The sequence below is a fragment of the Gordionus sp. m RMFG-2023 genome, chromosome 5, assembly GCF_954871325.1.
Source record: "Gordionus sp. m RMFG-2023 chromosome 5, tfGorSpeb1-WG-v2, whole genome shotgun sequence".
Classification (NCBI taxonomy): domain Eukaryota; kingdom Metazoa; phylum Nematomorpha; class Gordioida; order Chordodea; family Parachordodidae; genus Gordionus; species Gordionus sp. m RMFG-2023.
The window spans coordinates 30,887,234-30,905,473 of NC_088779.1; the positions used below are offsets into that span (position 1 = coordinate 30,887,234).

General features: G+C 28.9%; 1 protein-coding gene across 1 annotated transcript; it reads left to right on the plus strand.

Moving 5' to 3' along the window:
• Positions 1–1,603: 1,603 nt before the first annotated feature.
• On the plus strand, positions 1,604–14,470 carry LOC135930353 (uncharacterized). The gene is made up of 8 exons (XM_065467136.1): positions 1,604–2,751; positions 3,059–3,367; positions 4,045–4,431; positions 4,627–4,855; positions 11,668–12,581; positions 12,873–13,172; positions 13,586–13,948; positions 14,230–14,470. The coding sequence occupies exons 1-8, from the start codon at positions 1,760–1,762 to the stop codon at positions 14,459–14,461; spliced, it is 3,726 nt and encodes a 1,241-aa protein (XP_065323208.1). The 5' UTR covers positions 1,604–1,759; the 3' UTR covers positions 14,462–14,470.
• The last annotated feature ends 3,770 nt before the right edge of the window (positions 14,471–18,240 follow it).

Sequence of the window (18,240 nt, forward strand, 5' to 3'; positions counted from 1 at the left end):
GGGTTAGGGTCAGAGTTGATGAACCCTACTATTTAATCAGTCCGCTACCGCCATCGCTATTTGTCAAAAAGAAATGGCGCGCTACAGCTATAGCTACCCATCAAAAATAAAGTAGCAAGCTTTTAACTATTTTTTAAAAGTAACTTTGGCCTGCTTTTTAGGTTAAATTTTTATTTAAAAACAAAATTAGAAATAAATTTCATAAAAATGAACATTTAGAAATATTTTATATATAATAGTTAATTTTAGATCATAAAAAAAAATTTATGTAAAAAGAACTATAATTTATTATAATAAAAATAAACTATTTATTGTAATACTCATTTTTTGCGCATTTTAATAATAAAATAATTTCTATGCATCCCCCAAGTCTAGAGCGACGATCAGAAAGTGTAAGTATTATAGATAAATAAATATACATTTAAAGTCTCTTCTAGTATTATATAATATCAAAAAAAAAATAATATTTGACGGACCAATTATCACCCATTTTTGGACCAAAGTACCCAGAGCAAGGCTAGGTTGGATCAAAAAAAATTATTTCAAATCCAATTTTCTAAACAAGCATGGATTCTACAATAGCCTCTACTTTGAGAATTCAGAATACGTTTTATTTATTAAGAGATTAGTTTGATGTTTTTGAATTTATCGAGGTTTGAATGAAAGTGGTCCGACCTACCCCGCCCACATGTGTTAGAATACATTTTTAAAAAAAAACCGCGTTGAAAAAAAAGATTTTGCTATTTTCCCAACTTTAAAATATTTAATAAATACTATTATCATCCTATGTGAAAGTCATGAATACGACAAAACAGAAATAAATACGAGCTAAGGTGCAGCCTGTAAGAGTTGTTAGAAATTCCATTCAAAATGCTGGTCACATGTTAGGTTCCATCAGTAAAATAATTAAAAAAAACGACATAATTTTTTGATTTTAATTTTATATATTCCAAGTATATACTAGCTGAAAAATCTTATTAAAATTTTCTTTTTAAAAAAATATTATTTTCAACTATTGAGACATAACAAAAGTAATTTTTTGGCAATAAAAACTTTTTGGTACTTTTTTTGGCATTCTTTCCCTTATCTTTTTTATATTAAAAAATACGGTTGAAAATAACGTTGAATTGTGTTTTTTAATGTTAAATATATATAAAATTCTCGTAGAAAAACATCCAATGCGATTAATTCACTTTTAGTTTAGTTTATAAATATAATCTAAAAAAAGGATATAATTTTCGTCCTTATGATATTTTTTGGCAATAGTTTTAGTAAATTTACGATCATAAAATTAATATATACCCTCATTAATTTTTATTATAATATTTATAATAAAAATATTTTTCGACATAAAAAAAAATTTTAAGTCCTAAAAATGATTGCTAATTTATTTAATTTTTTTTTAGAGGTCAAAATTGGATGACAATAGTCAATTAAAATATTATTAATTACTTATATTTTTATAACAAGGATATTAATATTTTATTTGAATATTACAAATTTTGATAAATTAATTTTTTTGAAAATATGATTTATAAATTTATGAGATGTTATAAAAATTAATATATTTTTTGTCATATAAAGCTAAATATAATTTTGATTCGATCACTAAAGGTTTCTGAAATTAAAAGTTAAATAATAATAATATGTGCCATTTTAAGATTTTATTTTTTAAAAATTCGAAATATATTTAATTATTTTTAAATTAAGGAAAAAAAACGCTTATAATATTTATCAATAACGCATTTCCCTATATAGAATGGATGCCATTGCCACTTTCGCATCGTATACAACTCTAGCCTTCCTGCTAATACTAATCTCAACACTGTGCATTATTTACCTCACATTTCGTCCTTATTACCTTCTAAAAAGGAGTGGGCTTTCATACCCCTTACCTCTTTACCCCATATTTGGGCATCAGTTGTCTTTAATGGTAAAGGGCTTCCAAATATGTCACAGTAGTTGGCGCGATCAGCTTAATTCATCTAAGAATAACCAAAATCGATCGAAGGAATTTTACAAAATATATGCCATATGCGATGGTTTAGATTATAACGTTGTCATTTCCGATCCTAGAATACTGAAATATGTACTAGTCAGAGACTTTCACGCTTTTCCCAACCGGAAGCTCATGATTTTGCACCAAAAATGTGTGGCCAAATCTGTGATTGCTCAACCTTACCAGGAATGGAAAGAAAATCGTAAAATTCTGATAGGAACATTCACCACTTCCATGATAAAGCAAATGCTCGTAGAAAATGTGCGATGCACCATAGATTTAATGGAGAATGCTGGATTGATGACTGAAGATCGTCTTAATATTCCGGAAATGATCGATGACGAATCTGGTACAAAAGTCAAGAATCGTTACTCGAAAATTCTAGCAGAAAAAATAATAGATAGCCGTCAATCTAAACAACAAAATACACGTTACCCATTGATGATAGACGGGAAGACCTCCTTCGAAGCGAAAACTTTGTTCGGAAATTACGCTATCGATATCATAACCAGGAACGCTTTCGGTCTCAAATTAAAGTTTGGTACGCGCGAACATACGCAATTCGTGAAAAACACTCACCAAATATTTACCTATCAGATGTATAGATTCATCATGCTGAGTTGGTTTAAGCCGATTGCGTCTCTAATCTCCAGCCTGTTAAAGATTTCTTTTGTAGGCGAGCCTTCTCTCCTCTATATTAGGGATGTTATTAGGAAGTTCGCTGATGTGAGACTAGGAAGCAACTTAAATCGGTAAATAAAAAATATTGTTTAATAACGTGAAAATTTATGATAATTATTATTAGTAATTACATATCTTCAAATGTCGCAACATACTTTTTAAAATCCTGGTGACACTTTTTAATACTAATATTCGATTAAAAGATGCCACTATCTTCTCATCATGTCTCTACTTAAGGTTATCAATGTGACTAAATATGCTATATTTCAAATATATATTTACAATGATATAGGATTTCCTAAGTGTATATCCACTACCAAGTTCTAAGATCACATCCCAACGCTTAATTCAGAATTAATATTTGTAAAATTAATATAGGAAAGACCTTTATCAGATTATGGTAAACGCGGCTAAAAAGAATCTTCAAAATGAAACTCGTCGTAATAATTCGATAATCGATAATTTCAAAGGTTGCCCGTTCGGCAAAGTTTTTTCAAAAAATACCGATAAAAATATAGTCAATTACGATATGGAGAACGTGGAGGCGAATTCGATATTCATCATATTAGCCACTTACGACACATTATCTACAGCCCTATCCTGGATCGTCTATCATCTAGCCCAAAATCCCGGCATGCAAGATCTTATATACCAAGAAATCGTAGAAGAATTAAAAGCAGCCTCTAGGTAAGTAGACACTAATATTTTTGTAAATATTTAATGTTATTTGGCTCTGCATCTCACGTAGAAAATAATTGAGCCAACTTACACTTAAAATTGTTAAATCTAGCATTTAATTAATAAGAGATCTTCAGTACCCTTCCCAGCGCTTTACACCTGGCGAGTAGACAAAGTATTTTGGGCCGGGAGGCAAGATGGGCCTGGCAAACATAAAATTTTACATATATTTGATCAATATTGATATTTCCTAGAACTGATAATCCATTAAGCATAGTGTTTTTTAATTTAACCATTCCCCACGATTATTGATTGTTATTAATATATTTTTTGGTTTAGGGCATTGTAGTAAAAAAAATGAAAAATGGGCCGGGCTGGGCATTAATCTAAATTCCCACCTGGACCGGTTTGAAGATTTTGCCATTTGCGGACCTTACCTATAGTTTGTAAAAAAGAATTTTTAAAACTATAAATTCACACCAATATTAATCAAACAGAAACATAATTCCGCACTGACACTCATTTTATAAAGCAGTGTTAGTAATTTATAATAATTGCAATCTAAAGTTGAATTCCCTTGTCAATATAAGAATTACAATAAGCCCGTAACGAAACAGAATGTATATATCCTAGATTGAACTTGGAACAATCTTCCTATTATAAATATCACTTTGAAAAAATATTAGTGAAGATAAAACGAATATAGATTGCAGCAGCGTGAGTAGTGACGATGATAGTGGAATACTGATAAATGATCATAATTCTCGAAATTTGAATGGCAAAGATAGAAATGGAAATGATCTAAATTCCGACTTTTACAAAGTAGATTACGACTTTCTAAAACGTTTAAAATATACGGAGATGTTTGTTAAAGAAGTTCTCAGACACGACCCACCTTTGGCTATCATAAATCGCGTGGCTAACGAAGATTATACTATACCGATTAAGGATAATGAAATAAAGATTTCGAAAGGAACGTTGATTGATGTGCCAATTTACGCTATACACCATGATCCAGAATATTGGGCCGATCCTGACACCTTCGATCCTGAGAGATTTAACAGTGAAAACAGGTAAAAAAATTTAATCTTATAAATTATAAATGTGAATTATTTTATATATCTGATTCTAAGGAAGTCGTACAATATGTTGGTAAAGGGATACTTGAGAGTGTTAGTTTTAAACGGTTAACTGCAGTTTATATATAAGTTTTTATTCTACAAACTCTTTCTAATTATATATTATTTTTTTGTCATTTTTTTATTCAGCTATAACAAATTCGCGTATATGCCATTCGGACTAGGACCCCGTAATTGTGCGGCAGAAAAATATGCCATGTTGACTCTGAAGACATTTTTAGCTGTCGTTTTGCAGAAAGTTGAATTCAAAAAGTGCTCCAAGACATTAGACGGTTACACGCCGTACGACACCGCTTTCAAGAAGAACGAGTTTCATTATCCGAAATGTGGTATATGGTTAGTGGCGCATCCCAGAATATAACATTCCTAATTGCAATTCTAATGTTTTACAAAATAAATATATGTATACTTTAATTAGTATATAAATAGTACATAGTTTATAGTATTACAAAAAAAAATTGTTTAAAACCTATATATATATGTATTTTTTTTATAAATATTTTGGATATAGAACTAATAAAAATAATCGTTAGTTTTTCCCCTCTCCATGATTATGATCTTTAATGATTCCAACGATCTCATTGCTAAAATTGAATCCATTGCAAACCAACCACAGAATCTTCAAATATTGAAAGTAATTCTAAATACCGATAAAGGCCTGCATTTCTTAGAATCCACAGAACACTCATTTTCAATCTAATTAGTCAAACTTTTTATTTATTGACAAATAAACATAGGGGCTAATGTTAAAGGCTAATGCTAAATCTTGTCAGACCAAATTGCTAAGACATTAGCTATACTAAATAACGAACATTCTAAATTTTCATAACAATTGCAAATAATACCTAATTTGTCTTTTTTAATACAATTTTTAATTAATTTTTCTAAAAAAATATATTTTTCGCCTAAGGATAACTTCAATAAAACAAAAATTTAACTTCCGGAATTAATTTGTAAGAAAGAAATATTGAATGTATAAGGTGTGGCTTGATTAAAAAAAAAGATATTTGAAATGTCACGGTTATATTATGATAGATAAATTATCTCTTCAAAATGGTTGATAATTTTTTTTAAAAAAAATTTCTAAACAACACTTGATAGGTTTAATTTCATGTATACTTATTTTGCATTTCATCATTGCTAAAAACTAATTTGCACCTCTGTGAGATTAAGCAGATACTTATGGTCCTAATTCTTAGATACCGGATACCGCTACTGTAATCGCCTAAGTTATCCTTTTGATTCGATTTATTTGTTGTTTCACAAAAAAATAAAAAAATTTGATAAATAAATCGTCCAAACCTAGATTACTAAAACTTGACCCTGAAGGCAAAAAAAGATTTATTTTAACATCCCTCGACAAATACTGCAGTTAGAAATCCTAGAATCCCTATTACCCAACCTCATAAGGATCATTCTTTTCGTCTCAATTGATATGATACCCCTCGTGTGTGTTTTAGAAATAAATCTCTCAATTCTAAATATAATTTAATAGAATTTTAGAGATTGACAGATGAATCGATTGATGTTTCGTAAAATTTCAACCAATTATATTAACGGGATTTAAAGTTATGAATATTCAAACTTGGACAAACAAAATTCGATCTTTCCAGCATGAAAAAAATAAAAATTATAATTTTTTTTCCCCAGACTACTTATCTAACTTACAAAAAAAAATATCACGTCATAATCACGTCATTTCCATTTAAGCAGACGATAAAAAAATAATATAGTCTTCAGTAAGGATGATAGTTTGAGACGGAATTTTCTAACGGAAACTAGTTTATCGCAGCGATGCGCCGAATCATCAAAGAAACTATGTTGGTGGCTAGACCACGTATACATGAAAAAGGTTGATTCTGTTGAAATATCGTATTGAGCCAGGAAGACAGGGCTGGCGGCACCCATAAAACAATTTGACAAGTATCCTAAGAAACAAGTATTTCGCGAACTTCAGTGCATGGTTATTATCCACAAAGATCTACAGCTAAAATCTTTAAAAAAATATGCCTCGAACCTAACTTATGCGAATAAAATTCATCGTCCGGTACCTACCAATCAACTTTTAGGAAATATCTTCAGAAGTTAGTTCATTTTATGTGGTTCACGTGCAAAGCTAAAGTAACTCCATTGGTAAATCTGCACTATGATAGTACTTTGCAGTTCCGCCGAGAAAAAAAACAAGTTGCGGCATATCGATTGCTTCTTACTAGGTTCAAGTTTTTCTAAATCTGTCACAGTTTTAGTCGGGGTACAAGTCTTGACTGCACGGAGCTAATATTTATCGATCCAGGGGTCAAAATCAATGGTGCATATTATCGTGACTTTTTACTCGGAAATAATTTATTGCCGCTGGCAGTAAATTATATTCCAGGAGGGCTGTGCTCCAGTTCCTTTAGACCCAGAGTACTGTGGATCAGCTTTCAGGAGAAAGGATTTTATTTCACCCACTCTTTGCCATCCTCCCAATAACCGCGATCTCAATCCGGTCGACTACAAAATATGGAACGTCATTCCAAAACGTGCTTATCAACCGCAGAGGTGACATTCACCATCCCAAACAGCACTTGCGGATGAATGGAATCGCTTTGATCAAGAAATTGTTGATCCATGTAATCAAGGAAGGAAGGAAGGAAGGAAGGAAGGAAGGAAGGAAACAGTAAAGTCAGATTTTTATAATATTAAAAAACGCGCCGATTTAAATTTGAAAAAATAAATTATTAACGTCATCATTATATAATTAAATTAATGTCTTTATGACATCACTAAATTTTAAAATAACATATATTTTTTTGTCACATTTTGCGTAATTTTAAACCTTCCATAACCTCAAAATTTTATATTAAGAAAGAAAGAAAGAAAGAAAGAAAGAAAGAAAGAAAGAAAGAAAGAAAGAAAGAAAGAAAATAGAAAGAAAGAAAGAAAGAAAGAAAGAAAGAAAGAAAGAAAGAAAGAAAGAAAGAAAGAAAGAAAGAAAGAAAGAAAGAAAGAAAGAAAGAAAGAAAGAAAGAAAGAAAGAAAGAAAGAAAGAAAGAAAGAAAGAAAGAAAGAAAGAAAGAAAGAAAGAAAGAAAGAAAGAAAGAAAGAAAGAAAGAAGGAAAGAAAGAACTAAATTTTGGAAATTTTTTTTTTATAAAATATTTATGTATTCTTTTTAGTTTTACAAACTATTTTTTTCCTTTTAAAATTGTTTTATTTAGTTTGGGACAAATATAATCATTTTAAAAATTGTTTTTTTTTATAAACTTAATTACGTTTGAAATGCGATTTATTTTAATATATTAATTATATTATGCAAAAAGAGATAAAGAAAATATGATTGTTTTATATTATATATTTTTTTTAAAAAAAAGTTTACACAAGAGTTGGCCATAACCAGGATATGATTCCTCCATGTTTTTCCGGATGTTAAAAGGCTAATCATTTGGAAGAACGATAAATATTAAGCTCATAACTTATATTTGTTATTTTTTTTCCCGATAAATATGTTTAATTCATAAATAAATTATTGTGAATTTTTAATTTTTTTTTAAAAAAAATAATTACTTAGAATCCTATTTCACTTTCTAGTTCTTGAGATTAGTTTCCTACACTAATCGAAACAAGGGGAGTAGCAGCAGTAAGACTATTAGGAAGTGGTAAAAACAACATGTTCGGTATCCGTAGAAATAACCTACGCTAACATATTTTCTATACCCGCTATGTTAGTTCAAAATTTATTTTATTGGGGACGCTTTGCAAAAAAAATTTTACGTTTTTTTTTTCATTTTTTTCTAGATTCTTTTTTCTTCTTTTTTTTCCGGGATTTACCTCGATTTTAAAATGATAACTAGAGATTTGTGCTGGCTCTTATTGGTATGGAACGGAAGAAATCAAAGGATTAGAGAATGCATGTTTTGCTCTCATCTCTATTGACCCCTTTATGGCATTGTAAAGGTATATATCTGTTACAAAGTATATCAAAGATAAATTGGTTGTTGAAAAGTGAACATTATAAACTTCTTTCAGATTTTTAAAATCTCCACAAATGATATCTTAAGTATTTAGAAATTTCAAAGGAACAAGTAAATTTTAATTAGCTAATATGAGAAAAATGATGGAATAACAAATAAAATAATTTATTAGAATTTATTTTTAAGAGTTCAAAGCGTGAAATAATACGTCGCTTCAATTAAGAAACTCTAAGAAAAAATGACAAATTTTACCATTTCTAATAAGAAGTTTTTTATAAATAAATTGCCTTATATTAAGTAAATATTTATTTAGTTTCGAAAATAAACGATATAAAAATGTTTTAAAAAATTTTAAAATTATCATTTATGCCCCGGTGGAAAAAATATTTACAAGAAAATGTATATATTGTATTGTAATATATATGATATATTTGATAAATATCAATTAGCGATTTTTTAAAAGATAGTGCTGATGTAAAACGATATATATATGTATGGATAAAATAAATATTTTTGGAAAGAAAATTTGGGTATTTTTGACATTTCTAATATTTGACAAGATAATTTATCATATTTTATAATTGATTCTATTAAGTATAGGAAGGAAAGAAAGAAAAAAATTCTTATCAATTTAAAGGGTAAAATTTTATCACCGTATATTTATTATAAATTATAAATTATATATATTCACTAAGAGACCTGAAGAATACCGTTAGAACAGCCAAGCACGGATTTTTTTAAAATACATTTCTTTCGGTCCGGCTTGGCCCGGGGTTTATATTCTCGGGCCAGGCTCATTCGGCCCCAGCATTTATTTTTAATTTTTTTTTTTTTAATATTTCTCTATCTTTATTTAGACGATTTATATCGAGGTAAGTTATAATAATAGTTAAAAAAAAAATATAATATTAGTAAATCAGAATTATATAAAGTCATTAAATTCTTGCTATTTTTTCTTGATTGAGATTCAAGTTCCCTTTTAGCGTTAACATTATAATAGGCAGCAAAATGGCCAAAGTCTTTCCTATATATCATAGGATACAATTGCGGGGTTTCGGATATTGAAAAAATGAAACTGAGATAATTGTATTTTACCATTTTATGGCTAATCTTTGGCGTAAGAATCCCTCATTGGAATCCTCGGTCCTAACAGAGATCCGTTTTCCCAGCTCTTTAAAGAAGTCCAGGACATGAGAGCCGAACGACGTTAGAGTCGTGGCGATTAATGGTAGGAATGTATAATTGGCGGGAAGAGATGGCCAATATTTAGCTAGTTTATTCGCCTCGGCATCTAGTATGGCATCTCTAATTATATTGGAAGGGGCAAGATCGATGCATGAGAAATCTCAAGTTAGGAATTCCCCCCTCTTTTAAGGGATCATAGTCGAATCATCGAGCCGTTTACCATCGGAATCGTAAAGGCCAGTAGATTCGAGGGTTGATGGGATGCCGGCGGATTTTAAGGCCCTGGCAATGGTATCATTGCATTTTGAATGCCTAATGAATCTGCCTCTACAGCGCTTGCAGTGTAGGTGACAGACGTTTGACAGAGGATAGTGATAAAGTATTACCATATCGCAATTAAGTCTAAGGCCGATGGCGTGACGTAGCTCATCATTGCTTAGGAAGCTGGTCAAGGTTTCGGGATGGGAAAGCCTCAAGAAATTCGTATCCACTACCTTTGGAAATGGAGAAGAGTAGAGAATGGTCCTCTGGTTGGCTCCTCGATTTAAGGAATGCAACGGAGTTGCCAACTAGAGATTTATCCCAAGCCTTCTACAATGATAGCTAATAACCGCCCCGGGTATTTTTTTTTAGAATATATTCAGCCCGACCCCGCTTTTTTTAAATAAAATACTTTTAGGTTCAGCTAGGGTATATTTTAAAATTACAATACGACCCGACAAAGACAGGCCGAGCTTGCAGGTTCTCATGCTATATTTACTATTACTATATACTATAATCTATAATCTATATTTCACGAAGATTAAAAAAATAATAATTAATATGCTATATAACTATTTTGAATCAACTGAAACGGCATCCATAAAAAAAAATATAAAAAATCAGTTCGACTAGAGGTATAAAATGATCGATATCAAATATAATTTTGTCTTTAAAAGCAACTTATATCCTCGAGGTTTTAGTGATTTATTCGGTTTCAAAGCCATCTCGGGTCGGCTACATCCTATTTTGGGTAATAAAGACAACTCCAGGTTATGTACGGCAATCATTAAAGGGAAAGCGTAAATAATACTACCATTTATGTTGATACATCTTACTTGGCTTTATTTATTAGTATAAAATATAAAAAAATAAACAGTGTCCAAACATTTATCCATGTTAGTTTATTATTACCCGTCCTGAGGCCTGTTTTTATATCCATGGAAAAAATTTTTACGTAATATCCTTGATTAACTTCAATAAAAACATCAAGATGTGATGTTACACCCCGCATATAATCATGGTAAACCCCTATATATAATACAATAAATTTTTTTTGTGATTGATCAAAATATTTAAAAAAAATAATAAAACAAAGTTCGGTTCACTCTAGCGTTGTTAAAAAACCCGATTCGAATCGGTTTTAAAAACCGGCCCAATAAAGATTATAACCGAAATAACATTATGTAAGCCCTAAAGATTTTGCCCTCATAGCTGGCAGAAATGCTTGGACCTCTATTAGCCTAATCTCGTTGCTTTGCACAATATTTATTTTAGCTAAAATCTTGATAAGGCCGTTTTGAATAATCTACTCAAATCGGACTTCTTAACAACACTAGTTACACCACTACCCATTAATAATTTGTTATATTTTTTTAAAAAACTCAACACCAATATTCACCGCCATTTTGTTTTTCCTCACCACCATTTCTAATTCACTGCCATCAGTAATCTTCTATCCTTTGTTCTTCACCCATTTGTGACGATTTTGCCAGCTGGTACTATTAATAATAAGATAGCCTTTGAATGGAATTCAAATATTTATACTAATTTTTATAAAGATATATAAATAATCAAATGCGAAATTTCAAACCATTTATTTTAAATTAGGAAAAAAAAGAATTGTCAATATCCATAGTACGTTTATACTTCCCAAATGCACCTCACTCCTTATGTTACATCATATACAACTCTGACATTGGTGTTGACTTTAATAATTACTACACTGGGTATAATATACCTAGCATTGCGTCCTTATTACATCTTAAAAAAGTGTGGACTTCTATACCCCACACCCGTTTACCCCATATTCGGACATCAGTTGGCTTTAATGATGAAGGGCTTTCAAATATGTCATAGTCATTGGCGTGATCAGCTTTTTCCTTCCAATAACGATAAAAATGGATTCAAGGGCAAAAATCAACTCTATAAAATATACGCAATATGCGATGGTTTGGATTATAGCGTTGTGATAGCCGATCCTAAGATATTGGAGTATATACTGATTAGAGATTTTCACTCTTTCCCCAATCGAAAGCTAATGATTTTGCATCAAAAATGCGTAGCTAAATCTGTGATTGCTCAGCCGTACGATGATTGGAAAGAGAATCGCAGAATCCTAATAAAAACGTTCACGACTTCCATGATGAAACAGATGATCCTGGAAAATGTACGATGCACGGTGGAATTGATGGAGAAGGCCGGTTTGACTACCACTAAGGTAGAATATTTTAATGTTCCATCAAAACTCTCAAACGAAAATCAAATTAGCCACGAAGAATCCTATATAAGGGAGAGGCACCCTAGACCTAAAATCCCGGCTGAAAAAATAGCAGAAAAATGTAAATCCAAACGTGAAAACCCTTCCTATCCACTAATAATAGACGGAAAGACGCCCTTTGAAGCCAAGACCCTTTTTGGGGTTTATGCCATAGATATGATAACCAGAAACACTCTTGGCTTCAAATTAAAATTTGGAACACCTGAACACACAAGATTTCTGGAAAACACCCATCTGATATTCACTTATCAAATGTATCGATTTATCCTGCTAAGATGGTTACAGCCGTTAGCATCTCTAATCTCTACCCTATTTAAAGTATCGTTCGTTGGCGAAGCTTCTCTTCTATATATTAGGGATGTTATAAGAAAATTTGTGGACGTGAGATTAAAGAGCAACGTTAATCGGTATATTAATTTTACTTTTTATAGAAATATTGCTTAGAAGTTAAGAATTATCAATTTTATTAGAATTTAGGTGTTGTTTAAATATTTATTTTTATAATGTTATTTTTTCTGAAATTATAAACACTTGATTTAATCATTAAATCTTTCATTAAGTTTAATATATAAATTTTAAAATATTATTTTAGTTTAATATCTCTTACTATGGTTTTTTAAAATTTAATTTGATATAATATATATAAAGAAATAAATAAAATTAAAAAAATTTACCGAATCTAATAATTTTTCATATAGGAAGGACCTTTATCAAATTATGCTAAACGCAGCCAGGAAGAACATGCGCAAAAATTCAGCCGATGATCTCAAAGGTTGCCCTTTTGGAGATGATTCTGTGAATATACATAATCAAAACAAGATTAATTACAATATGGAGAACGTAGAAGCTAACTCAATCTTCATAATTCTAGCCACTTACGATACATTATCCACAGCGCTGTCTTGGATCGTCTATCATTTAGCCCAAAATTCCCAAATGCAAGACAGGATTTATCAAGAGATAATGACTCAACTGAGAGCCCCAATCCCTGATTCTGGGTAAAGTATAACAAATGCTAATAATGATACTCTATTCATTCCAACCTTGTAAAAACTTATATGATTATAGGCCATTAGATAGATTAGATAAGATAAAGAATGTTTGTAAACATTTCAGCCATATTTATTATATATCCACATTTTTGTTTGAAAGAAATTATTAAAATTAATTATTATTCCTGGCCAATTTCACCTTGGAAATATTTATTATAAATATAAAATCTTTAGCGTTAATCTAAAAGATACCCATCTTTTGGCTTTATAAAAATTCTTTGTAATAATAAACAAGCTATGGTTATTTTTTTCAGGTTTACCAAAATATTAACACAGTTATCTATAAATACTAATTTTAGTTTTAAAAGAAAATATATATCTAAATTTATCTCATTCAAAAATTTTATTTTTTAACACAGATATACAGATACTGAATGTAGCACGAACAGCGAGGATGATATTCTAACAAATGATAAAAATGTGGCTGATTTAGATAGTAATGATAAATACAAATATTCGCAGTTTTCTAAAGTGGATTACAAATTCCTAAAACGCTTAAGATATACGGAAATGTTTGTTAAAGAAGTGCTTAGGCATGATCCGCCACTAGCTATCATAAATCGCGTGGCAAGTGAAGATTATACCATACCGATTGAAGATTGCGATATAAAGATTCAAAAAGGAACTTTGATTGATGTACCTATTTACGCCATACACCACGATCCAGAATATTGGCCTGACCCTGAGCTCTTAGATCCGGAGAGATTTGAGAGTGATAACATGTTATTCTTAACATTAAGAATTATATGTGTCGTCTATTTCATCTTAAAATTTATGAGACTTAAAGGGCCTAATATAAAGATACAGGATACTATTTATCACTGAGATTTGCTAATTTATTGCTATAATATTTTTTTTCTAAACGTTGAAATAACTTAACATTTAATATAAAAAATAGATTATTAACCCTAAAGTTAGTTTTAGATATTAAGCCCTTTATTTTCATAGTAATTAATAATTATTTATCCATAATTTTATTAGTATCTTTCAAAAATTTTAACAGTTACAACAAGTTCGCTTATATGCCATTCGGACTAGGTCCTCGCAATTGTGCAGCGGAAAAATTCGCAATTTTGACCATAAAAGCGTTTCTAGCTGTCGCCTTACAAAAGATGGAGTTTAAAAAGTGCCATAAGACGTTAAATGGGTACACGCCTTACGAAACGCCTTTTAAAAAGAACGAATTCCATTATCCAAAATGCGGAATATGGCTAGTGGCTCATCCTAGGATATAGCTTATCTAATTGCAAGATATAGCTTTTTCATTATAAATAATAAGAATAGAATATATTAATTAATTATGTATTAGTATATTATCAAAATTAGATATTAGATAAATATTTATAACATATGTAATCCTATATGTATTATTATATAAACGTTATTAGGATTAGTGTTGGTAAACGGCTCGATTATGATTATGATAGCCTGAAGATTTTGGCCATATATGACTCAAAGGTTTGGGCATCTACTGGCAAAATCTTTAGGCTTTAGCAATATTTTTCTGGCTTATACTCAATGAAATTTATAGAATATTCAAAATTTCTCATATATTTTATTTCTCTTCTGTCTAGTAGTTAGGCCAGCTACGTTAAAAACAAGATGGTTAATTAAATAAGCACGTGACTTTTTTAAGTTTCTCGAATCAATTTGGCAAATAAAGATCAGGGAGTTATAATGCTAAAAGGTAAACCATTTTTTTCTTCAGTGGGAGTATATTTAAAATTTTTTTTTTTCTGCGAAACAATTTAACCTTGTAGACGCAATTTATATCTTAGACTCATAGAATTTGCCTACAAGCATTTAATTAAGAGACGTAATCACGGTAAGTTAGAAATTCATTACCAGATATCTTTTAATTACGTTAAATAGAATAAATAAAGTGTTTACTATATAAGTTTGTAAAAATAGCCATAAAATTAGATTTAAAAATATCGAATTATAAGTTTAGTCGAATATTAGCAGTTGGTCTAGATTTAAAAACATCCTAAAATATATAGAGAATTATGAAGGTTAGATAAAGTCTTTTCTATAGAAAATGATTTCTAATATATTAAAATAACAGTGGATAAATTTCCCCAAAAGAAAAATAGACAGTGATTTTATCTACTATACCCATCAGAATTCATGCAGTTATTCATACTTAATGCTAGATGAAGAACCTTATATTTATGGCGGACTTATATAAATTGGAAAAAAAAATTTAATTTTTGAATTGAGTTATAAAAATGTGTAAACGTTTTATAACTCATATCATTTTAAATATATATATATATAAACAATATTTTGGCCTTAAAATTTAAAAGTGTTTGAATTCATTTATATAAATTATATCAATGTTTGGGTCATTATTTGTATATAAATTTAATGTGTTTGGTTAAGATAGTTATAAAGAAAGAAAATTGCCAAATAATATATCGCGGCTAAAATGGTATATCTGGCATGCGCTAATATATAATGCCTGACTTGTACTTTCAATTTTTCTCCCCAAAGTAAGAGAACCATTAAAAGAACCCGAGTTATGAACAAAATGAAAACTATGATGTCACGCGTTAAGCGTGAAGTGAGCTAACCCTTTCTCCAGCTGGGTACGGGCCAGGGCGTGATTTGCCGATCTCTTATTTGTATTCATTTGAAATAGTAACAAAATACCAGAGTTGTTAAAAGATACTTTTTAAATGGATCTAGATACTGATACATCGTCTAAAATGATATCTAGATACCGATATTTTAATCAAAAATCTATCTAGATACAGATACCACATTTTTATATCTAAATACAGGATCTAGATATCTAAATTATTTAACAACTCTGCAAAATAGACCAAAAATTTTTTTAATTTTTATTTAACTAAATACTTTCGAAAAATATTCAAATAAATAACTAAATACAAATTTTAAAAAAAAAGAAAGTATTTGTAATTAAAATACAAATAATAAAAGTAATCGTATAACTAACCAGCCTAGATAAGATAAATTACTTTTCATTATTACTTATAATTGATTAAAAAAAGATTATAAAATTTAGAGATAATTTTTTTTTTTTTAAAACTCAATATCATAAATACGCCATCTAGCGGATAAAAAATTTATAATGTTCATACTTTATATGTTACGAAATTTGAAAAGAATATTTTTAAATTTAAATTTATTAAAATGTTTGGTTAAAATATTTTTATAAATAATTATTTATACCTTGTCCAATCATATATATTATAATTGTAAAGATTGATTTAAATTTGCATTTTGAGGCGTAGGTAATAAAACTAACCGATGTTTGTTATTTTTAGATTTTTTTTATGACGTAATTTATGAATAATACGCAATTTACGATTACCTTTCTTAAATAATGAAAATTTTTATAAAAACTAATTAATAAATTTACTTTTTTTGATTTGGATTTTATCATCTATAGTGTTGAGTAGATTTAATTCAAAATATTTCCATATTTAAAAATCATTAATTAAAAAAAGATCGATAATTAAAAATGTTATTAATTAAAAACAAAGAAAATAAATTACAACCAATAAAATAGATAGAAAATAAATTTAAACCAATGAAATAAGACCTTAATAAACCAATAAAAATAAAGATAATTAGCCAATAAAAATATAAAATAATATCAAAATAATAAAGTATATAAGAAAGATTATATTACAAAATATAGAAGATGGTTGAATCGTTAAGTCAAGGGTTCGAATCCCGTTACATATAAAAATATAAAAAATTTTCTTAAAATTCTTAAAATTTAACATTAGAGAGTTATAGTCTCCATCGATTTATTTAACATTAAGAAGATAGGAAAGTTAATGATAAAAATAAAAATTAACATTAAGGATATACGTAAACGTTCATTTCTTGATCACGGTGATTATATATATAGATTTTTCAAACATTTTTAAATATATTAAAACATAAAATATTATATTTTCGTTTTTTTTAATACTTTATATTATTTATTATATGAAAATTGAAAATAAAGGAATTTTATACTACTATATTAAAATTATTATTATTATATTTTTTTTTTTAAAGTTGTTGAAAAAAGAGAATTTTTGTTTTTAATTCATTATATTTTTTTGATTAAATTTTTGAAAAAAAATAAAAATTAATAAAGAATTTTAAAAAAGAAAAAAAAGAAATTTGTAGAAACACAAAAAAAAAAATAATATTCGAGAAATTTAAAAAAGTGAGAAATATCCGTTTAAAAAAAAGGATTAAAGTAAGATATTTTGAATAAGGAAATTGTGTTGAAAGATAGATATAAAGATATAAGTGTTGATCGTTTATTGTGTTGAAAAATATAAAAAGATACTGAGTGTTGATTTTTTTTATTATAAGCGTTGAGAATTATCACAATATATAATTAATTTGTTTAAAAAAAATATTTACACCCAATTTAGTAATGAAAATATTAAAACTGTACTAGAATAATTATTTAGGAAATAATTATATAAAAATTTTTATTCAATTGTCTCTACATTAATCATCTTACACTTTCTTTAAAATTTTTATCATCTATTCATAAGTTTTTAATAATAACGCTACTAATATCGTTTCACCCCAGTCTGGTTTCTCCGTAAGTGAAATAATGAGTGTAATAAAAAAAATGCATAGTAACAAAGCTCCTGGGCTTGACGACATTACAGCCGAGTGCTTAAAGATTGCACCTAGGAAGGACCTCTTCCTTCTAGTCCTTTTCAACAAAATATGGGATAGCGGTAACACCCCAGCAGAATGGAACATGTCCTTCTTAAGTAGCTTCCCCAAAACCGAAAACCCACGAAAATTTACTGATTATCGCGCTGTCGCACTTAAATCCTGTGTATCCAAAATATTTATGGTGCTAGTTAAAAACAAAATTATACAATCTAACGCCCCTTCTTTTTCCTAAACACATTTGCGCTTATAGACCTAACAAAAATATATTGGAACCAATATTATCCTTAAAAATAACGATGCAGAAATGCCACAAATACAAGATATCCTATTTCTACACATTCATTGATTTTAG

Coding starts and splice junctions, on each gene's coding strand:
- LOC135930353 (XM_065467136.1), top strand. CDS start 1,760: ATGGATGCCATTGCCACTTTCGCATCGTATACAACTCTAGCCTTCCTG. Junction 2,752..3,058: donor CTAGGAAGCAACTTAAATCG/GTAAATAAAAAA, acceptor AAATTAATATAG/GAAAGACCTTTATCAGATTA. Junction 3,368..4,044: donor GAATTAAAAGCAGCCTCTAG/GTAAGTAGACAC, acceptor AAAAAATATTAG/TGAAGATAAAACGAATATAG.